The 24275-nt window shown below is 47.7% G+C and overlaps 1 protein-coding gene across 1 annotated transcript in view; it reads left to right on the top strand.

Annotated features, from left to right (window-relative positions):
- GC (GC vitamin D binding protein) overlaps nt 1-24275 on the top strand; it is a 302249-nt gene that overhangs the window by 129639 nt on the left and 148335 nt on the right. Inside the window, exon 6 of the mRNA XM_073590535.1 lies at nt 5128-5222. Within this exon, the coding sequence (XP_073446636.1) occupies nt 5128-5222 (95 nt within the window). The remainder of the gene's footprint in view (nt 1-5127; nt 5223-24275) is intronic.

Genomic DNA, 24275 nt, shown 5'->3' on the forward strand with positions numbered 1-24275 from the left:
TTCAGAGGGACAAAGAAGTTGCGCATCACTGCATACTCCCTCTTCTTCACATTCAGGAATGCTGCTTGGCTGGCCCCCTCTTTCCAAGCCAACAGATTCCGAGAACAGAAGTAGAGACTGTGATGGCTCCTGTCCATGTCTCTCTGACTGCCTGGGCACTTTGGCAGGTGGTGAAGAGACAGATGGTTGCTCTTCGGTGCTCTGACCCTGAGAGGATGCGGAAGTAATTGAAGTCGATGCGTTAGCTGCCATCCATCCGACAACGGCTTCAATTTGTTCCTCCCGCAGCAGTGGGGTACGTTGAGGTCCTACAACGCTGCGCATAAAGGACTGTTGCCTGCTAAAACTGGGGGATGCTGATCCACTGGTGCCCGCAGCAGGCCCAGAATCCCCACGTCCTCTACCTGTAGAATCCCCACGTCCTCTCCCTGCAGAATCCCCACGTCCTCTCCCTGCTGAAACTCCACGCCCACGCCCACGCCCACGCGCCTTACTCCCTGCCTTCATCTTGCAAGACTGCTTAAGATAGGCAAAAAAGTACAAAGGGGGGCCTTAGTGTGCTTATTCCTGAACAGCTGGTTACAGGTACAAGAAACACTAATTTTATGAAGTGTGTGTGTGTGGACTAGACTTTAATAGGAGCTGATGTGGCCTACACAAGTTCAAAATGTAGTGTTTGGTGAACTTTTTTTGTGGTTTCTTTGTTGGAAACAAACTCAAAGTATGTGAACAAAGAATTGAAACTGATAGTATCACCAACTTTTTGGAGCTATTACAATGCAGGCAGGTAACCTACAATGCAAAAGATGAGGCTCCAAAAAAATTGGGTAATACTAATCTGGCTGCGCCGGCAGGGCACAAGCCAGAAAAAAAGGCTCCTCTATCTACTCCTATATAGTGTTTGCAACCAACCAATGTTGATGGATACGGATGGATGCACACTAATAGGAGAAGAAAAAATGAGCTGCACTCAAAGACAAATATGTGTGAGGCAGTGACGCACGTTGAGCGTCCTACAACCAGACGTAGCTGCAGGACACTCTACTCAGCGTGAGCTGCACTCACACACAGTCAGAGGCCTCTCAGACAGCCGTCAACAGTGCAGCTAAGTGGGCACTGGCACTGACAGGCTGCAGAAAGGCTCCGCTGTGTACTCCTATATAGTGTTTGCAACCACCGTAGATGGAGACGGATGGATGCACACTAATAGAAGAAAAAATGAGCTGCACTCAAATAAAAATATGTGTGAGGCACTGATGCACGCTGAGCGTCCTACAGCCAGACGTAGCTGCAGGACACACTACTCAGCGTGAGCTGCACTCACACACAGTCAGAGACCTCTCAGACAGCCGTGAACAGTGCAGCAAAGTGGACACTAGCACTGAAAGGCTGCAGAAAGGCTCCGCTGTCTACTACTAGTGTTTGCAACCAACGTATATGGATACGGATGGAAGCACACTAGATTGAAATTATGTAAAAAATGCAGCTCAAAAAATAAAAGATGTATGAGGCAGCAGTGATCACACTGGGTGGCCTACAGCCTGACGTGGCTGCAGGACCCACTCCACAGCGTGAGCTGCACTCACACAGCCCTTGCAGACAGCTGTGAACACTGCTGCTAGGGCAAAGAAGGCTACAGTGGTGGTTTATGTAGCCTGGGTAAAGCACTAGATGTTTGGTGGAATCGCTATTTCTAACTGTCCCTCACAGTCTTCTACAGCAGCCTGTCCCTAACTGAATTCACAGCAGAGTGACCAGAAATGGCGGCTGCGGTGGCTTTTATAGTGCATCATGACATCATTTCGGCAGCCAATCACAGCCATGCCAATAGTTAACATGCCTACATGCCTAACAGGATGTGCCCACACTTCGGAGGATTCCCATTGGCTTAATCAAAGCAAGCAGGCTCATAGCATGATGGGAACTTCCGATTCCGATTCCGATTCCGGAATCCGATATGACAGAAGTATCGGAACTAAGTATCGGAATTCCGATACCGCTAATATCGGCCGATACCCGATACTTGCGGTATCGGAATGCTCAACACTATTGATCAATAAAGAATGGACTTTTATACTGGTGAGTGCCACCTCATCTTTTCTTCATATTATTATTACCAACACTTTTTTTACTTGGTGTGCACCCGAAGTGTCCAGTTACATGAGCTTGTCATGGCTCATTGAGCAGTATCGCAGCTAGCATATATGGCGGCCATGATTTCCCTGTGGTGCAGTTCTTCTCCTTGTATGCTAAAGAAACAAAAGAATCCACACTATCTCCAGTGGCATGTAAAAGTTTGAGCACCCCTGGTCAAAATTACTGTTATTGTGAGCAGTTCATCAAGTTAAAGATTTAATGATGTCTAAAAGGCCTAAAGAAAAAGATGACACATTTCCATGGTATTTTAAGCAAAAAATATATATTTTTATCTTTTACATTTAAAAAATTAGAAAAGGAAAATGGGCCAATGAAAAATGTTGAGCACATTGCTTGGTTAGGACCTAGTAGCACCTCCTTTTGAAAGTATCACAGCTTGTAAATGCTTTTGGTTGCCAGCCAAGAATCTTTCAATTCTTGTTTGAGGGATTTTCATCCATTCTTCTTTGGAAAATTCTGCTAGTTCTGTGACATTCCTGGGTCGTCTTGCATGCAGTGTTATTTTAAGGTCTAGCCACAGATTCGTAATGATGTTTACAATGATGTTTAGATCAGGGGACTATGAGGGCCATTGTAAAACCTTCAGCTTGCTCCTTCTGGGTAGTCTATTGTGGATTTTGATATGTGCTTAGGATCATTATCTATTTGTAGAAGCCATCCTCTTTCAACTTCAACTTTTACACATGTCTGGAATGAAAGAACAGATTTTGGCAAGAACATACACCTTGGTGAAGTGCATTTTTTATGGAGGTTTGTTATGAATGAGTCACCGAGGAGGAAAAAACAAAAAGCAAGCTAAGCCCAGAAAACCAGAGAGGTTGGTAACTAGCGGATTGCAGACCCCTGATCCTATCCACAACAACTAGCAGTAGCCGTGGAGCGTGCCTACGGTGGTCCTAGACGCCTCGTCACGGCCGGAGAACTAAATAAGCCTAAAGAAAGAAAGGGAAAATCTAAACTGCCCCAGAGCAGACCCCAAAGCAATAGACAGCCCCCAACATGTATTGTCGGTGAAACAAGATGAAAACACAGACACAGATAGAAAGATAGGCTGAGCAAACGATGGGGCCCTCACTAACTAGAAAGAACAGGAAAGAAGAGCTGCTGTCTGCAATCACGCAAAAAACCCTGCCCAAAAAAAGTCCAACACGTCTGATAGAAAAAGGCCCTGAAGTCGCTAGACTTCAAATCACTATATCAGCACTCAGGTATATTCTGAAGACAGAGAAAAAGAGATCAACTGATCAGAGACAAAATGGGGATTCAGCCCAGTTCCAGCCAGGGCTGGCTGAACACAAAAACTAAGTAAACCAGAAAAAACTCATATGAACAATAGCAGAGAAAACTTAGCTTTAGGAAGGCAGGAACCAAACTGGAAACCATAAGCCACAGTCAGGAAAAATCACCAGCAAGAAACTAGGGAGTCAGCTGCCTTAAATCCAATCAGAAACTCCTGATGTCCAATCACAGTCCTCTTCCCCAGATGGCCGGTCTCTGCCATTTAGATCAGCTTCATTACCTCCCTTCACCAACAAAGGGAGTCCAGATAGAGAACTCACTACTCCTCTGTCAGCACAGCCAGCTCCATAACCCTCACCAGAAGCCAGAGGCAAACCTGAAAATGAGCTCACAACAGAGGTTGTTCATCATCTCTAGGCTATCCGACCTCAAATTATCCAGCAATTAGGACAGATACCTCTTTGTACCTGTCCCGGGCTTGAAATCTTTGTTGCAACCTCTGATTTCCCTTCAGCCTTCTCATAACATAGCCAATAGTTGTCACTGATTAAACAGCTTCACTAAGCTGCCCTACAAGACATACCACCGCTTTCGTGGTTCTACTATCAGGATAATAAATCCCCCGAATTCAGAAATTGGTCATAGGAAAAAAACCTCATTGTGAATATCACTTTTCAAATCTAGGGCATTCATCACCCCCTCCCCATTTTTCTTCTAATCCAAACTAACAATCCGACAAGTTGAATTAATATCTTCTCATACCGCTTTTGCATTGAATCATATGCCATCACACTGAACTTTGACATGACCATAATTGATATTTGGTGTGTTTCGCACCCACATTCAAAAATCAAAAGACTGCCTCTTTATTTTTCAAGTTACATGTGGCTGTTTTTTCCTGATGAAGAAGTACTTGTAACTTTAAAGCTCGTACAATAGTAAAACCACAAAAATATTTATTAAATAGAATCTTGAACTGATGTTTTTCAAAAACTCAGCAACGCAGAGTACCTCCACAAAAAATCTCTTCTGACACAAATTCACAACAGGGTGGCACTCATATCAGCTCACGGACATCACTGGACCATGGTAATGAGGATTCAAAGTACCCAGACAATATACTTACCACTGAAGACAGTTTTTTCGTTGTCTTTGGGCAGCCTTGAATACATGAGCCAATACATGCTGCTGTGCTTGCGGAATGACTGTTCAGTTGCCTGTATTCTTGCCACTGCAGATTACTTGTTGGCCTCCACTGATGGATCACTGCTACAAGGACAATGTACCATCATTACTTCTGTCACCGGTGAGGGATAGCAAAATGCGTGAATGCAAGCACACGCTAGTAGAAAAACTGTCCATAACATGAACACCACTGACTCTCATGGCCAGGTATTTAACAACCCATGTGATGATCACATAGGTCCCATCAGGACTCTGCAGGTGGAAATACGATGGACTTCCTCCCGTCCGCTCTATGGAGGTCCAATAAAATCAGCCCATAACATAGGTTCCTATTAACCCTCTCAGCACTCAGCATGCTGGAGGCAAAAACACTCTGGCTTTACATCACTGATTGCCGAATGCACAATGACACGTATCTCTCTTCACATACTATGAAAGTGACTGTCACAATATATTTATGAAGTATTAATGTGTTAAAGTAAAAAGGATAATTATGAAATACTGCGTCTTTTAAAATTGTTGACTTTTCTTTCTTCCTTTTATCAGAGACTCCAAAGGCAGCCATTACATTTACTTACTGTGATGTCCAACAGACTGTGTTCTCGCTTTGACAGTTTTGGGGTGGATAAACTGAAATTCAGGTAAAAAAGGAAACCTAAACAATCTATCAATCCCATATCTATTACTTCTATGTCTATCTGTCTGCCTGTTTGTATATATCTACAGAACGTCAATGTTAAAAGTTAGATGTGAAAGTGTTTTTTTAATCCCAATGACTGTTCAATAGAGTTGAGCGAAACGGGTCGAAAAAATTCAAAAGTCGCCGACTTTCGCCAAACTCGGGTTTCATGAAACGAAACCCGACCTTAGCGTGAGGTCAGCCACGAGGTCGGCGACCATCGCGCCAAAGTCACGTTTCAAAAGATGCTTTAGCGCCCTTTTTCAGTCAATCAGGAAGAACGGACACTGTGGGCAACGTGATGACATAGGCAGCGGTCACCACCATCTTTGAGAAGGGCATGCAAGTGATTGGCTTGCTTTGTGTGGCGTCACAGGGTCTATAAAAGGGCATGCACGCCGACCGCCATGTTACTTATGCTGATCGCACAATAGGGAGAGCTGCTGCTGATGATGATGATTCTGTAGGGAGAGTGTTAGGAAGCCTAAAAGAAAAAAAAATGCTTCTGCTGATAGCGCTTTTCACTGTAGTTAGTGTGCAGTGAAAGGTGAAGAATTTTGCTTTTGTGCAGCAGCGCTGGTGGTGATTAGGCTGCCTTTTAAGGCTACCTGCATTGCTGCGTGCACATTGGTGTTCAAACTGCTTTTTTAAAAGCAATCCAAATTTTATTGTTTTGTCCTGGTGAGGTACTCAGCGTTCATTTTTTCACACACCGTACAGCGGTGTACGCTCCTCACACAGTACCGTGTACCGGCTGTTATCACGGCCAAATTGAAGCTATCTGTGTGTGACTCTGTAAGGAAAGGCCGAGGAGTTTGTCCATTCTTACAGACCTACAACTTAGAGTTTTGTCCGTTTTTCAAACAGTTTCGTATATCTGCGGTTTGATTACATTGAAAACTAGAGAGAGCGTGTGTCAGTCCATATACAAAAACACGGAGCTTGACAATTTTACATACACACACCGTACAGCGGTGTACGTGTACGCTCCTCACACAGTACCGTGTACCGGCTGGTATCATGGCCAACTTGAAGCTATCTGGGTGTGACTCTGTAAGAAAAAGCCGAGGAGTTTGTCCTTTCTTACAGACCTACACTCTAGGGAGATTCCAATTCTGCCCAATTCTATATACACCTTGTAGTTTGTCATACACTAGGCAATTTCTGCCTGTTACATTGCGGTGTAATATACACAGGGCCTGACAGAATACAACTGTGTCCTGAAGTCTGTAGAGAAATTCCTTTTCTCCCCAGTCCTCTATACACCTTTTTTACACCATTCAAAATCAGCCTGTTACTTTGAGGTGTAATATACACAGGACTTGACAGAATACAACTGTGTCCTGAAGTCTGTAGAGAGATTCCATTTCTCCCCAGTCCTCTATACACCTTTTTTACACCATCCAGAATCAGCCTGTTACTTTGAGGTGTAATATACCCAGGGCCTGACAGAATACAACTGTGTCCAGAAGTCTGTAGAGAGATTCCATTTCTCCCCAGTCCTCTATACACCTTTTTTACACCATCCAGAATCAGCCTGTTACATTGAGATGTAACATATACAGGGCCTGAGAGAATCCTTCAGTATCCAGAAGTGTGTAAGGAGATTCAAATTCTCCCCAGTCCTCTATACACATTTTTTACACCATCCAAAATCAGCCTGTTACATTGCGGTGTAATATACACTGGGCCTGAGAGAATCCTTCAGTGTCCTCAAGTCTGTAGAGAGATTCCAATTCTCCCTAGTCCTCTATAGACATTTTTTACACCATCCAAAATCAGCCTGTTACATTAAGGTGTAACATACACTGGGCCTGAGAGAATCCTTCAGTATCCAGAAGTGTGTAAGGAGATTTAAATTCTCCCCAGTCCTCTATACACATTTTTTACACCATCCAAAATCAGCCTGTTACATTGAGGTGTAACATACACAGGGCTTGAGAGAATCCTTCAGTATCCAGAAGTGTGTAAGGAGATTCAAATTCTCCCCACTACTATATACACCTTGTACCTTGTTTTACAGTACCATATAGTTGGTGGAATTTTGGGTACATTTTCCCCAAAAATGAGGAAGTGTGGTGGAAGAGGCCGTGGATGTGGGCGGGGGGGGGGTTGCCAGCTGGTAATGATGGTGTTGGTGGTTGTGGTGGATCTGCTGGTAGTGGCAAAAGCAAAATAGCACCTAATGCAGGAGGTGTTGAGCCTGCGTCATTGTCTGGCTCCACAAGGTCTCGAAGGCTCCCTTTTCTGGGAGTAGGTAAACCGCTTTTAAAGCCGGAGCTTCAGGAACAAGTTTTGGCTTACATTGCTGACTCAGCCTCCAGCTCTATCTCCTCCTCTTCTGAAGTTTTAAAAAATAAAAGCACTGAGTCGTCATTGGAGGCTCATGGTCATGAACCACACCTTTCCTTGTGTCCTTCACCCGTACCAAAATTGAAGGATGCGGCAGGCCACACTACAGATTACTCCATGGAGACCTGTTGAAGTGCATTGTGCACGAAACGGCTGTCGTCAGTCTTTTTGCATTTCTCCTGTGCCATTGCCTATGCTTTATTAATATGAAATAAAGTGAATCATTTCAAGAGAACGGTGAGTGCCATCCTGCTGTCTTAGGCCGGTTTCACATTAGCGCTTTTTAAGCGCACGCACGGCCGGGGGTAGCTCCACCCCCGAGCCGGCTCTCTGCCCGGCGTGCCCGCCCCTTGCTTGTAGCGCCGCCTCCTAGCGGACAGCGGCGCCTGCGATCGGCGCACCCTATCTTTAGCATAGGGTGCGCAGATCGTGCGCAGGCCGTGCGCTAGTTGCGCTTTGACCTGCGCTGCGCACTTTTGACGGTGCGCCGTGCGCGCCAAAATCGAACTTTTCGGATTTTGGCGCGCACGGCGCACCGTCAGAAGTGCGCAGCGCAGGTCAAAGCGCAACTAGCGCATGGCCTGCGCACGATCTGCGCACCCTATGCTAAAGATAGGGTGCGCCGATCGCAGGCGCCGCTGTCCGCTAGGAGGCGGCGCTACAAGCAAGGGGCGGGCACGCCGGGCAGAGAGCCGGCTCAGGGGCGGAGCTACCCCCGGCCGTGCGTGCGCTTAAAAAGCGCTAATGTGAAACCGGCCTTATTCTACTATGATATTTCATGTTTTTTCTTCACATGGATAGAGCACCCGTTCAGCAAGGGTTACAGGTGTCACACTGATAGCGGTTATAAGTGACTTTGCGGGTATTTCTTTCTCAGGGACAGTGCTGGATGTTTCTTTTTTCTTTGATTGTACTCCATGGAGCTGTTTTCACATACCATGCCTGGGTTATCAAGTCAAATCGTGAATTACCCAGGCCAAGATGAATCTGACATGGAGTGCACTGATGCACAGCCACTGCTAGATGATTCTGCTGGTACATTCACTCAGAGCACTACATTGTCCTCGCAGTGTACTGAGCCAGAATCTGACCCAGATGAAACTCAGGTGCCACTTCCCGCATACTATACCACCATACACGGTGACACAGAGGAAGGTGCACATGACATTGAAGAGGAGGTGATGGATGACCCAGTTGTTGACCCAGATTGGCATCCATTGGGGGAAGTGGGTGCCATTGCCAATAGCTCAGAAGAGGAGGAGGAGCATCCACAGCAGGCATCGACACCGCAACAGCTGTTATCTGGCAGGCCCGGAGCAGTCTAAAAACGGTTACAAAAACCAAAAGAGTTGCAGGACAGCTTGGCCAGACGGTCAAATTAGCACAGCTTGCAAGGCCTCAAAATGTTTTCCCTAGTAGGAAGAGTGCAGTGTGGCACTTTTTTGAACAAAATCCTAATGATCAGGCAAAGGTTATCTGTAAGAAGTGCGCAAAGACCTTAAGTCGAGGGAAAAATCTGAGAAATTTGAATACCAGTTGCATGCTTAGACATTTAACCACCATACACTTGCAAGCATGGACGGACTACCCAACCTCACGTACCACATGTGCAACTGCTCCCACTGAAGGTAGTCAGCAAGGCTACATTGTTTCCCCCACTGTAAGCCCACTGGTTAGCATACCACCAGCAGCAAATGTTGAGGTGTCGTCGCAAGGTCAAAGCAGTCAGGGTATCACAATGTTATTGCTACGAAAGACTGAATCTAGGCCATCAGAAAGAACACCAACTCCATCACCATCATCAACCCTCTCTCAGTCCGCCATGTCCACCGCTAGTTCCACCATATGCAGCTCTCAAGTCCAGCTCACCCTACCAGAGACTATGAGTAGGACAAGAAAGTACTCATCCTCTCATCCGCGTACACTGGGTTTGAAAGCCCACATTGCCACACTAATCTCGTTAGAGATGATGCCCTACCGGTTTGTTGAAAGCGCAGCTTTCCGTGAACTCATGGCCTATGCAGTACCACGCTATGACCTACCCAGTCGCCACTTCTTTTCTCGCAAAGCCATCCCAGCCCGTCACCTTCATGTGAAAGACCGCATTGTCAAGCAATCAGTGAGTGGAAAGGTGCACCTCACCACAGATGCATGGTCCAGTAGGCATGGCCAGGGCCATTACGTGTCCATCACTGTGCACTGGGTTAATGTGGTGGATGCAGGGTCCACAGGTGACAGCAGTGGTGGGACAGTACTGCCTAGCCCACGGTATAGGAAACAGTTGGCTTTAGGCGTTCGACCCTCCTCCTCCTCCAGAAGCGAAAGGTCGTCCACAGAGCGCAGTCGCACGAGCACTCCATCCGCAGCTGCCTGTGTTGCACACGAGGTGTCCCACTATCGATCAGCTAGTGTAAAGCGTCAGCAGGCTATGTTGAAGATGATGTGTTTGGGCGACAGACACACCGCGGAGGTACTGGCCGACTACTTTCAGTGACAAACTGAGTCATGGCTGGGCAGTCTACATCTTGATGCAGGCAAGGTAGTTAGTGATAACGGCCAGAATTTTGTGGCAGCCATAGCCCTTTCAAAACTCAGACACATACTTTGCTTGGCTCACACCTTGAACCTGGTGGTGCAGTGCTTCCTCAATAATTATCCGGAGTTAACAGGGCTGCTCCAGAAGGTTCGAAGACTGTGCTCGCACATCCACCGGTCGCCCGTACACTCCAGTCGTATGTAGAAGCTGCAGCGATTGCTCCACCTTCCCAAGCACCGCCTAATTATCGATGTTGCAACAAGGTGGAACTCCACCCTGCACATGGTTGAGCGGCTGTGCGAACAGAGACAGGCTGTAATGCATTTGTGGGAGGATACACGGGCAGCCACTTTGAGGGCAGACATGGAGTTGTCAGGTGTGCAGTGGTCGAAGCTGAAAGACCTCCGTAAAGTCCTTCAGTGTTTTGAGGAATGCACATGGCTGGTAAGCGCAGACGACGCCATCCTAATCATGAGCATCCCACTTATGCGTCTGCTCATGCAAACTTTGACGCACATTAAGGAGCAGGCATCTGCAGCCGAGGATGATGAGGAAGAGGAGGAGGGAAGCCTTGATGACAGTCAGCCATTGTCTGATCCTGGACCTCTCCTGGACGAGGTGGAGGAAGAAGAGGAAGAGGAGGAGGAGGATGATGATGGGGATGATTATTTAGGGGAGGAGGATGCTTCTCGTGGGGCAAGAGAAAATGTTGGCGTGGCAAGGTCTGGTACAGGGTTTGTGCGTGACTGGAGGGATGTGGATTTGCCAGAAAGTGCTCCTCCACCCAGCACTCGCAGTGCATCATTGACACCGGGAACATTGGCCCACATGTCAGATTATGCCTTGCAGATCCTAAAAAGGGACCCCCGCATTGCCAAAATAATGAACGATGATGACTACTGGTTGGCCAGCATCCTGGATCCACGCTATAAAGGCAAATTCCAAAACATCATGCCACAGGAGAATCTTGACCTAATATTGGCTAACAAATAAACAACTCTGGTAAACCGGTTGGTTGAGGCATTCCCAGCACACAGCAGCGGTGATGGTTCTCACACGAGCTGTTGGGGCCGCGGGCAACTTGGAAGAGGTGTTCATGGTGCACACATCAGAAGTGGCGTTGGAGACAGGGGTTTCATGACCATGTTGTAGACTGATTCTTCAAGTCCCGCTCACACGACTGGTAATACTGCATCGATTGAAAGTGACAGGAGACTGCAGTTGTCAGCTATGGTTACAAACTACTTTTCCTCCCATATTGATGTTCTCCCTCACAGTTCATTCCCCTTTGACTATTGGGCCACTAAACTGGACACCTGGCCTGAATTGGCACAATATGCCTTACAGGAGCTCGCTTGCGCAGCTGCAAGTGTGCTATCGGAAAAAGTCTTCAGTGCTGCTGGATCAATCCTGACGTCTGTCGACCCAAAATGTCGATGATCTAACCTTCATTAAAATGAACCATGCATGGGTTTCCAAGGATTTTGTCCCACCTTCCCCTGATGACACCTAGGTTGCCAGAAAAATGACTTGCTTTAGTCCTCCTCTTCCTTGCACTTTCCCAATTTCGCCTTTTGCAGCAGCTGAATGTCCAACATCAACATATGCCATTTTGTAAACCTCCCTAACTGTGCTGCCTCCCCCATGGCCGGGGTACCCAGCTAGCGCACCCAACCGTGCGAGTGCCATTGCCCTGGACAGGTGGGTGGGCCGACTCTTGAGCGCGGGCACTGGCACAGGGTCCCTCATAGTGCAATCAAGTATCTCTGACGGTGGGGGTGCACACCCGCCATCAGACACACCGCCATACTATGAGGGCCCAATGCCAGTACCAACGCCCACGAGTGGGCCCCCCTTGATTGGGCAGGGACCCAGCATTTGCAATGTTTACCTCTCCCTGCTCTTCCCCTGTGCAGTCTGGCCTGTTAAATCCTTCACTGGGACTGCCACTACAAATTTGGTGAACTGATACATGAAGGTCCTGCTTGCCGGGCTCTAGCTTCAGATGATCAATGGCTTCCATTTCTTATGGACATCGACTCACAATGAGATGCAGTGGTGGTTTATCATCAGTAGAGTTGAGCGACTTTTGCTTTTTTAGGGTCGCGTTTCGTTTCGTGAAACCCGACTTTTCCAAAAGTCGGGTCGAGCAAGATCGTCCGATTATAGTGAAAAGTCGGGGTCGTCCCGAAACACGAAACCCAATGTAAGTCAATGGGGAATAAAAGTCGGCAGTGAGAGGAGGACAGGAAACACACCTACAGTGCCCATTTGAATGCCAAAAGCATCAATTCTTCTTACTTAAGCATGTCAACCTTAATTAACTTCATAATACAAGTTACGCACTGAAAAATGGGGGTTATTTGGCTAAATTTGTGGGGGTGGAGGGCTGGCTGCAGGTTTTCATGTGCCCTGGGCGAAATAGCGCCCCTTTAACACATACCACAATTCATCATGCTCCGATACGGCAGAGAAATAGCGGTATAGTACAATGAAAAATACCTCACTTTTTACATCTCATGACGAGGCCCATCTATTTCTCCATACAAAATCATTGGTCCCATATAATGTTTGAAACAGTATATGATGAGCTCCACATAATGCTACAGTATATGTTGGTCCCCATGGATGAAGCTCCACTGTCTTATGGGCCCAAATAATGCTCCAAACATAATGGGCCCCATTTCTAATGCTGTAGTGTATAATGGGCCCTGTAAATGCTGCTCCAGTGTCTGATGTCCACCTTTGGAATGTTCCAGTGTATGGTGGGCCCCATCTATCATTCTCCAGAGTATAGTGCTCCCCAAAAATTGCTGTCCCAACATAGAAAACAATCAAATAAGTCTCCTCGCTAGGGAATCCCTGTACTTGTCTGGACAGGTGCTGTAGCTTGCTTAACAGCTCGCCAGCCGTTCTCACGCCCAGTATGGATTGCACGTGATTGCACAAAGGTTAGAAAGGGTACCGTATCCCTGGATAACATGTATGGATAGCGTACACATTCAAAATATATGTCTATACAGCATGAGGCAGGCTTAGACGGTGTTAGGCACAGTATGGATTGCACGTCATTGCACAAAGGTTAGAAGGGGTACCGTATCCCCGGATAACATGTATGGATAGCGTACACATTCAAAATATATGTCTATACAGCATGAGGCAGGCTCAGACGGTGTTAGGCCCAGTATGGATTGCACGTCATTGCACAAAGGTTAGAAGGGGTACCGTATCCCCGGATAACATGTATGGATAGCGTACACATTCAAAATATATGTCTATACAGCATGAGGCAGGCTCAGACGGTGTTAGGCCCAGTATGGATTGCACGTCATTGCACAAAGGTTAGAAGGGGTACCGTATCCCCGGATAACATGTATGGATAGCGTACACATTCAAAATATATGTCTATACAGCATGAGGCAGGCTCAGATGGTGTTAGGCCCAGTATGGATTGCACGTCATTGCACAAAGGTTAGAAGGGGTACCGTATCCCCGGATAACATGTATGGATAGCGTACACATTCAAAATATATGTCTATACAGCATGAGGCAGGCTCAGACGGTGTTAGGCCCAGTATGGATTGCACGTCATTGCACAAAGGTTAGAAGGGGTACCGTATCCCCGGATAACATGTATGGATAGCGTACACATTCAAAATATATGTCTATACAGCATGAGGCAGGCTCAGACGGTGTTAGGCCCAGTATGGATTGCACGTCATTGCACAAAGGTTAGAAAGGGTACCGTATCCCTGGATAACATGTATGGATAGCGTACACATTCAAAATATATGTCTATACAGCATGAGGCAGGCTCAGACGGTGTTAGGCCCAGTATGGATTGCACGTCATTGCACAAAGGTTAGAAAGGGTACCGTATCCCTGGATAGCATGTATGGATAGTGTACACATTCAAAATATATGTCTATACAGCATGAGGCAGGCTCAGACGGTGTTAGGCCCAGTATGGATTGCACGTCATTGCACAAAGGTTAGAAGGGGTACCGTATCCCCGGATAACATGTATGGATAGCGTACACATTCAAAATATATGTCTATACAGCATGAGGCAGGCTCAGACGGTGTTAGGCCTAGTATGGATTGCACGTCATTGCACAAAGGTTAGAAGGGGTACCGTATCCCCGGATAACATGTATGGATAGCGTACACATTAAAAATATATGTCCATACAGCATGAGGCAGGCTCAGATGGTGTTAGGCCCAGTATGGATTGCACGTCATTGCACAAAGGTTAGAAAGGGTACCGTATCCCCGGATAACATGTATGGATAGCGTACACATTCAAAATATATGTCTATACAGCATGAGGCAGGCTCAGACAGTGTTAGGCCCAGTATGGATTGCACGTCATTGCACAAAGGTTAGAAGGGGTACCGTATCCCCGGATAACATGTATGGATAGCGTACACATTCAAAATATATGTCTATACAGCATGAGGCAGGCTCAGACGGTGTTAGACCCAGTATGGATTGCACGTCATTGCACAAAGGTTAGAAAGGGTACCGTATCCCTGGATAACATGTATGGATAGCGTACACATTCAAAATATATGTCTATACAGCATGAGGCAGGCTCAGACGGTGTTAGGCCCAGTATGGATTGCACGTCATTGCACAACGGTTAGAAGGGGTACCGTATCCCCGGATAACATGTATGGATAGCGTACACATTCAAAATATATGTCTATACAGCATGAGGCAGGCTCAGACGGTGTTAGGCCCAGTATGGATTGCACGTCATTGCACAAAGGTTAGAAGGGGTACCGTATCCCCGGATAACATGTATGGATAGCGTACACATTCAAAATATATGTCTATACAGCATGAGGCAGGCTCAGACGGTGTTAGGCCCAGTATGGATTGCACGTCATTGCACAAAGGTTAGAAAGGGTACCGTATCCCTGGATAACATGTATGGATAGCGTACACATTCAAAATATATTTCTATACAGCATGAGGCAGGCTCAGATGGTGTTAGGCCCAGTATGGATTGCACGTCATTGCACAAAGGTTAGAACGGGTACCGTATCCCCGGATAACATGTATGGATAGCGTACACATTCAAAATATATGTCTATACAGCATGAGGCAGGCTCAGACGGTGTTAGGCCCAGTATGGATTGCACGTCATTGCACAAAGTTTAGAAGGGGTAACGTATCCCCGGATAACATGTATGGATAGCGTACACATTCAAAATATATGTCTATACATCAGGAGGCAGGCTCAGACGGTGTCAGGCACAGTATGGATTTCACGGCCCAGATTACACAGCGGAGGAGCAGGGAGAGGTAAAGATTGCAAATGCTGGGGCCCTGGCCAAGCAAGGGGGGCCCACTCGTGGGCGTCGGTACTGGCACTGGGCCCCTCATAGTACAGCGGTGTCTCTGACGGCGGGTGTGCACCACCACCATCAGAGACACTTGATTGCACTATGAGGGACCCTGTGCCAGTGCCCGCGCCCAAGAGTCGGCCTACCCACCTGTCCAGGGCAACGGCACTCGCACGGTGTCGTGCGCTAGGTGGTGACCCCGGCCATGGGGGGGGAGGCAGCACAGTTAGGGAGTTTTAGAAAGTGGCATATGTTGATGTTGGACATTCAACTGATGCAAAAGGCGAAATAGGTGAAGTACCAGGAAGAGGTGGACCAAAGCAAGCCATTTTTCTGTCACCCTATGTGTCATCAGGGGAAGGTGGGACAAAATCCTTGGAAACCCATGCGTGGTTCATTTTAATGAAGGTTTGATCATCCACATTTTGGGTTGACAGACGGGTCCTTTTTTCTGTCAGGATTGATCCAGCTGCACTGAAGACTCTTTCCGATAGCACACTTGCAGCTGGGCAAGCGAGCTCCTGTAAGGCATATTGGGCCAATTCAGGCCAGGTGTCCAGTTTAGCGGCCCAATAGTCAAAGGGGAATGACCTGTGTGGGAGAACATCGATATGTGAGGAAAAGTAGTTTGTAACCATAGTTGACAACTGCTGTCTCCTGTCACTTTCCATCGATGCAGTATTACCAGTTGTGTGAGCGGTATTTGAAAAATCAGTCCACAACATTGTCATGAAACCCCTGTCTCCAACGCCACTTCTGCTGTGTGCACCACGAACACCTCTGCCAAGCTGCCCCCGGCCCGTACGGCTCGTGTGAGAACCATCACCGCTGCTGTGTGCTGGGAATGCCTCAAGCAACCGATTTACCAGAGTTGCTTGTTTATTAGCCAATATTAGGTCAAGGTTCTCCTGTGGCATGATGTTTTGTAATTTGCCTTTATAGCGTGGATCCAGGATGCTGGCCAACCAGTAGTCATCATCGTTCATCATTTTGGCAATGCGGGGGTCCCTTTTTAGGATCCGCAAGGCATAATCTGACATGTGGGCCAATATTCCCGGTGTCAATGATGCACTGCGAGTGCTGGGTGGAGGAGCACTTTCTGGCAAATCCACATCCCTCCAGTCACGCACAAACCCTGTACCAGACCTTGCCACGCCAACATTTTCACTTGCCCCACGAGATGCATCCTCCTCCCCTAAGTAATCATCCCCATCATCCTCCTCCTCCTCCTCCTCCTCTTCTTCCTCCACCTCGTCCAGGAGAGGTCCCTGAGCAGACAATGGCTGAATGTCATCAAGGATTCCCTCCTCCTCTTCCTCCTCATCAACATTGGCTGCAGACGCCTGCTCCTTAAGGTGCGTCAAAGTTTGCATGAGCAGACGCATAAGTGGGATGCTCATGCTTAGGATGGCGTCGTCTGCGCTTACCAGCCGTGTGCATTCCTCAAAACACTGAAGGACTTTACAAAGGTCTTTCAGCTTCGACCACTGCACGCCTGTCAACTCCATGTCTGCTCTCAAAGTGCCTGGCCGTGTATCCTCCCACAAATGCATTATGGCCTGCCTCTGCTCGCACAGCCGCTCCACCATGTGCAGGGTGGAGTTCCACCTTGTTGCAATGTCGATAATGAGGCGGTGGTTGGGAAGGTGGAGCAATCGCTGCAGCTTCTGCATACGAACGGAGTGTACAGGTGACCGGCGGATGTGCGCGCACAGTCTTCGCACCTTCTGGAGCAGGGCTGTTAACTCCGGATAATTTTTGAGGAAGCACTGCACCACCAGGTTCAAGGTGTGAGCCAAGCAAGGTATGTGGCTGAGTTTTGAAAGGGCTATGGCTGCCACAAAATTACGGCCGTTATCACTAACTACCTTGCCTGCCTCAAGATGTACACTGCACAGCCATGACTCAGTTTGTCGCTTCAAGTACTCGGCCAGCACCTCGGCGGTGTGTCTGTCGCCCAAACACATCATCTGCAACACAGCCTGCTGACGCTTTCCACTAGCTGCTCGATAGGGGGACACATCGTGTGCAACAGTGGCAGCTGCAGATGGAGTGCTCGTACGACTGCGCTCTGTGGACGAGCTGTCGCTTCTGGAGGAGGAGGAGGAGGAGGGTCAAACGCCTACAGCCAACTGTTTCCTAGACCGTGGGCTAGGCATCACTGTCCCACCACCGCTGTCCCCTGTGGACCCTGCATCCACCACATTAACCCAGTGCGCAGTGATGGACACGTAACGGCCCTGGCAATGCCGACTGGACCATGCATCAGTTGTGAGGTGCACCTTTCCGCTCACTGACTGCTTGAGTGCATGGACAATGCGGTCTTTCACATGATGGTGGAGGGCTGGGATGGCTTTGCGAGAGAAGAAGTGGCAACTGGGTAGGTCATAGCGTGGTACTGCATAGGCCATGAGTTCGCGGAAAGCTGTGCTTTCCACCAACCGAAAGGGTATCATCTCAAACGAGATTAGTTTGGCAATGTGGGCGTTCAAACCCAGTGTACGCGGATGAGAGACTGAGTACTTTCTTGACCTACTCATAGTGTCTGGGAGGGTGAGCTGGACTTGAGAGCTGCATATGGTGGAAGTAGCGGTGGACAGGGCGGACTGAGAGAGGGTTGATGATGGTGATGGAGTTGGTGTTCTTTCTGATGGCCTAGAATCAGTCTTTCGTTGATATAACAGTGGGATTCCCTGACTGCTGTGGCCTTGCAACGACACCTCAACATTTGCTGCTGTGCTAACCGGTGTGCTTACAGTGGGGGAAACAATGTAGCATTGCTGACTACCTTCGTTGTGATCAGTTGCACATGTGGCACTTGAGGTTTGGTGTTGTGTCCACGCTTGCAAGTGCATGCTGGTTAAATGTCTAAGCATGCAACTGGTATTCAAATTTTTCAGATTTTTCCCTCGGCTAAAGGTCTTTGCGCACTTCTTACAGATAACCTTGGCCTGATCATGAGGATTTTGTTCAAAAAACTGCCACACTGCACTCTTCCTACTTTGGCAGACATTTTGCGGCCTAGCACGCTGTGATCTTTTGACCCTCTGGACAAGCTGTCCAGCAACTCTTTTGATGTTTGGAACCTGTCTTTGGAGTGCTCCGGGCCTGCCAGATAACAGCTGTTGCGATGTCGATGTCTGCTGTGGATGCTCCTCATCTGAGCTATTGGAAGCAGCACCCTCTTCCCCCAATGGATGCCAATCTGGGTCAACAACTGGGTCATCCATCACCTCCTCTTCTATGTCATGTGCACCTTTCTCTGTGTCACCGTGTATGGTGGTATAGTGTGCGGGAAGGGGCACCTGAGTCTCATCAGGGTCAAAATCTGGCTCTGTACACTGCGAGGACAATGTAGTGCTCTGAGTGAATGTACCAGCAGAATCATCCATCAGCGGCTGTGCATCAGTGCACTCCATGTCAGATTCATCTTGGCCTGGGTAATTCACCATTTGACTTGATAATCCAGGCATGGTATGTGAAAACAGCTCCATGGAGTAATCAGTAGTATGGCCTGCGTCATCCTTCAATCTTGGTTGGGGTGAAGGACACAAGGAAAGGTGTGGTTCATGAACATGAGCCTCCAATGACGACTCAGTGCTTTTACTTTTTACAACTGAAGAAGAGGAGGCGATAGAGCTGGAGGCTGAGTCAGCAATGTAAGACAAAACTTTTTCCTGATGCTCTGCCTTTAAAAGCGGTTTGCCAACTCCTAGAAAACTAAGCGTTCAAGGCCTTATGTAGACAGACGATGACGCAGGGTCAGCACCTCCTGCATTTGGTCCTATTTTGCTCTTGCCACTACCATCAGATCCACCACCAACACCATCATTACCAGCTGCCAACCCCCGCCCAATTCCACGGCCTCTTCCACCAGCCTTCCTCATTTTTGGTAGAAATGTAGACAAAATCCAACAAACTATATAGTAATGTAAAACAAGGTACAAGGTGTCTATAGGACAGGGGAGTTTTAGAATTTCTGCACACACTTGTGGACAGTGGACACTTGTGGATTGTGTGCGGCCCACTGATATCTGAGCGCTATGTGACACGCTCGATGGCACAGCTGCCTGTGACCAAAGTGACGAGAGGATAATGGAGATTTTGAATCTCTGCGTACACTTGTGGACAGTGGACACTTGTGGATTGTGTGCGGCCCACTGATATCTGAGCGCTATGTGACACGCTCGATGGCACAGCTGCCTGTGACCAAAGTGACGAGAGGATAATGGAGATTTTGAATCTCTGCGTACACTTGTGGACAGTGGACACTTGTGGATTGTGTGCGGCCCACTGATATCTGAGCGCTATGTGACACGCTCGATGGCACAGCTGCCTGTGACCAAAGTGACGAGAGGATAATGGAGATTTTGAATCTCTGCGTACACTTGTGGACAGTGGACACTTGTGGATTGTGTGCGGCCCACTGATATCTGAGCGCTATGTGACACGCTCGATGGTACAGCTGCCTGTGACCAAAGTGACGAGAGGATAATGGAGATTTTGAATCTCTGCGTACACTTGTGGACAGTGGACACTTGTGGATTGTGTGCGGCCCACTGATATCTGAGCGCTATGTGACACGCTCGATGGCACAGCTGCCTGTGACCAAAGTGACGAGAGGATAATGGAGATTTTGAATCTCTGCGTACACTTTTGGACACTGGACACTTGTGGATTGTGTGCGACCCACTGATATCTGAGCGCTATGTGACACGCTCGATGGCACAGCTGCCTGTGACCAAAGTGACGAGAGGATAATGGAGATTTTGAATCTCTGCGTACACTTGTGGACAGTGGACACTTGTGGATTGTGTGCGGCCCACTGATATCTGAGCACTATGTGACACGCTCGATGGCACAGCTGCCTGTGACCAAAGTGACGAGAGGATAATGGAGATTTTGAATCTCTGCGTACACTTTTGGACACTGGACACTTGTGGATTGTGTGCAGCCCACTGATATCTGAGCGCTATGTGACACGCTCGATGGCACAGCTGCCTGTGACCAAAGTGACGAGAGGATAATGGAGATTTTGAATCTCTGCGTACACTTTTGGACACTGGACACTTGTGGATTGTGTGCGGCCCACTGATATCTGAGCGCTATGTGACACGCTCGATGGCACAGCTGCCTGTGACCAAAGTGACGAGAGGATAATGGAGATTTTGAATCTCTGCATACACTTGTGGACAGTGGACACTTGTGGATTGTGTGCGGCCCACTGATATCTGAGCGCTATGTGACACGCTCGATGGCACAGCTGCCTGTGACCAAAGTGACGAGAGGATAATGGAGATTTTGAATCTCTGCGTACACTTTTGGACACTGGACACTTGTGGATTGTGTGCGGCCCACTGATATCTGAGCGCTATGTGACACGCTCGATGGCACAGCTGCCTGTGACCAAAGTGACGAGAGGATAATGGAGATTTTGAATCTCTGCGTACACTTTTGGACACTGGACACTTGTGGATTGTGTGCGGCCCACTGATATCTGAGCGCTATGTGACACGCTCGATGGCACAGCTGCCTGTGACCAAAGTGACGAGAGGATAATGGAGATTTTGAATCTCTGCGTACACTTGTGGACAGTGGACACTTGTGGATTGTGTGCGGCCCACTGATATCTGAGCGCTATGTGACACACTCGATGGCACAGCTGCCTGTGACCAAAGTGACGAGAGGATAATGGAGATTTTGAATCTCTGCGTACACTTTTGGACACTGGACACTTGTGGATTGTGTGCGGCCCACTGATATCTGAGCGCTATGTGACACGCTCGATGGCACAGCTGCCTGTGACCAAAGTGACGAGAGGATAATGGAGATTTTGAATCTCTGCGTACACTTTTGGACACTGGACACTTGTGGATTGTGTGCGGCCCACTGATATCTGAGCGCTATGTGACACGCTCGATGGCACAGCTGCCTGTGACCAAAGTGACGAGAGGATAATGGAGATTTTGAATCTCTGCGTACACTTTTGGACACTGGACACTTGTGGATTGTGTGCGGCCCACTGATATCTGAGCGCTATGTGACACGCTCGATGGCACAGCTGCCTGTGACCAAAGTGACGAGAGGATAATGGAGATTTTGAATCTCTGCGTACACTTTTGGACACTGGACACTTGTGGATTGTGTGCGGCCCACTGATATCTGAGCGCTATGTGACACGCTCGATGGCACAGCTGCCTGTGACCAAAGTGACGAGAGGATAAGGGAGATTGGATTGCTTTTAAAAAAGCAGTTTGCGGAGCAGTGGGTAAACAGCAATGCCAGCGTGTCAGGAAGTCTTAGAAGGCAGCCCAACAACCAACACCACTGATACACCACAATATAGCCTCCCCTTGCACTGCACACACAGTGACTTGTGTGTTGTGCAGGCCAAATCGCTAGCAGCAGAAGCAGTTTTTTTGTCTTCTTCCCTGCCTAACGCTCTCCCTACAGAATCAGCAGCAACCTCTCCCTATACTAAGATCGGCAGAAGTAAGATGGCGGTCGGCGTGCACGCCCTTTTATACCCCCTGTGACGCCCACCAAAGCAAGCCAATCACTTGCATGCCCTTCTGAAAGATGGTGGTGACCCGTGCCTATGTCATCACGTTGCCCACAGTGTCCGTGGATCCTGATTGGCTGAAAAAGAGCGCAAAACAAACTTTTGAAACGCGACTTTGGCGCGTAAGTCGCCGACCTCGTGGCCGACCTCATCCTAGGAAACCCGACTTTGCCAAAAGTCGGCGACTTTTGAATTTTTTCGACCCGTTTCGCTCAACTCTAATCATCAGCTTTCACAGTTTTCCTACTCACAGACGTGTGACATTCCTGTGCACATTTTTAAATGTGCCCACTCATGCCAATCCACTAGAATCGCCTATGGCCTGTGGCTTCTGTCTTTTGCACTCCAAAGTTACGTGACAGATCATGATAGGCAGTGAGCACCATGTCTACATCTCTCCCTGTGATCAAAATTTGATGGAGATGAGTAACGGTGATGGGATCAACGGTACTGCGATACAGCAACCCTTTCTTCACAAAGAACTGTTTTCGCTGTCTCCACACACAAAAAGTAATTGAGGGTCAGCATCACCTCTGAGAATTCTCCTGGAAGTTTTTCCCGTGATTAGTCATTCCTACATTTATGCAATCACTAGACTTTATGTCTGTACTTTTATGCATCTCATTTTCCTATTGCAGAGAGTCTGGACTGTCTTACTGAGACAGAAATATATATGAAGATTTAAAAATACCACTAAAAGTGTATACTGGTGTATGCTACAAATACATTTCCTTTTTGCTACTTTTTAGATTGTTGTCTAATCCATACTGAGAACACGGAGATTTTAAATGTTTAAACTATGCTACATATGTATGTTATCCAGTGATAATGTACCCTTTCTCAACTTTGTACTATCTGGTCAAATCCATACTGGGCCTGAGAACGTCTGAGTCTGCCTCCTGATCTATAGACATATATTTGTAATGTGTAAACTATGTTATATATTCCTGTAATCCGGTGATACTGTACCCTTTCTCTACTTTCTGCAATCTTGTCGAATCCATACTGTGCCTGAGACTATCTGAGTCTGCCTCCTGATTACAGCTGAGTGGTGTTTGAGTGGAACTGTTAGCCAAGTTCAAATTCTAGCTGTTTTGGGCGGTGTTAGATCCGTTCGTCGAACAACAAAACTTTGATTACAATTCTGCTGTTTGAGTTTCTGCTCCAGAAAGTTTCATCAAACAAACGCGTAACTATATTTTCACATTAATAATGGTTTCAAAGATAATAGACAGTTTCAGGCCATAGTAGCGGTGTCTGGTAGCCAATGGTGTAGTACACCTGTGAAGGAGCTACACCGTGTGTGCTCCTAAAAATTTTATAGCGCATATTGTCATGAAAATCCTTTTTGGCCTAGTAACTGTGTCTGCTAGTCAGCAGAGGAGCCCACCAGTGAACCGTGCTATGCCGCCTGTTTATAAAAGAACCAGTTTTTGACTGCATTTACACCACTTAATACTTTGGGCCTAGTAACTGTGTATGCTACTCAGCAGAGTTGGCCACAAAGCTATGCCTCCTGTTTAGGTAAGAACTGTGTGCTACTCAACAGAAGAGCCCAGCTGTTAAGCAAGCTAGAGCACCTCTGGTTTCGACACTTAATTTTTTCCTTTTTTCTGGAATTCCGGTTGACCTGCACTTACTGGGAAATCCTCATTCGCGGGGAAGAACTGTAATCACAGATCCCCATTACTAACGGTGTTCAGCGGGTTATCTGCACCTGTAAGCGACACACGCTGGTCCTTTCAGTGTAGCGCGCATGAAGCCACGGACAGGTAAGGCAGGACAGACCTGTTATTGGCTGATCTCGCGTGCCAGAGTCTCGCGTGTCCCTCTAGTAAGCTGGACGCGGACCGTGGCGGCATGACGGAGTCTCGTTCATTAACGGAATTAAGCTTGCAATGTGGGCATCTTTTCTGTGGCTGGATGGTTGAGGTTGCCCGTGTTGAGTCAAATTAAGCCGGAGGCTCCACTCCTGGTGGTGCCCTTCTGGACATTCCTTTAAGGTACAGCCTGGTAACCATACTGCCCCTGGAAAACAAACACTTTGCCTTCATGGACACTGTTTGGAGGGTCGTGACTCGTGGGAATAACGCCGGCCAATCGGTTTACCTGCTAGAGAGATCCTTCATTGCTCACAAGCATGACATCACACTCCCTAGGAGGAAGCTAATGCCACTGTGGCGAACGTACTCCTTGGGGCGCCACAAGTGCACA

Source organism: Dendrobates tinctorius, unplaced genomic scaffold, assembly GCF_039654945.1.
Source record: "Dendrobates tinctorius isolate UK_male_01 unplaced genomic scaffold, ASM3965494v1 ptg000011l, whole genome shotgun sequence".
Classification (NCBI taxonomy): domain Eukaryota; kingdom Metazoa; phylum Chordata; class Amphibia; order Anura; family Dendrobatidae; genus Dendrobates; species Dendrobates tinctorius.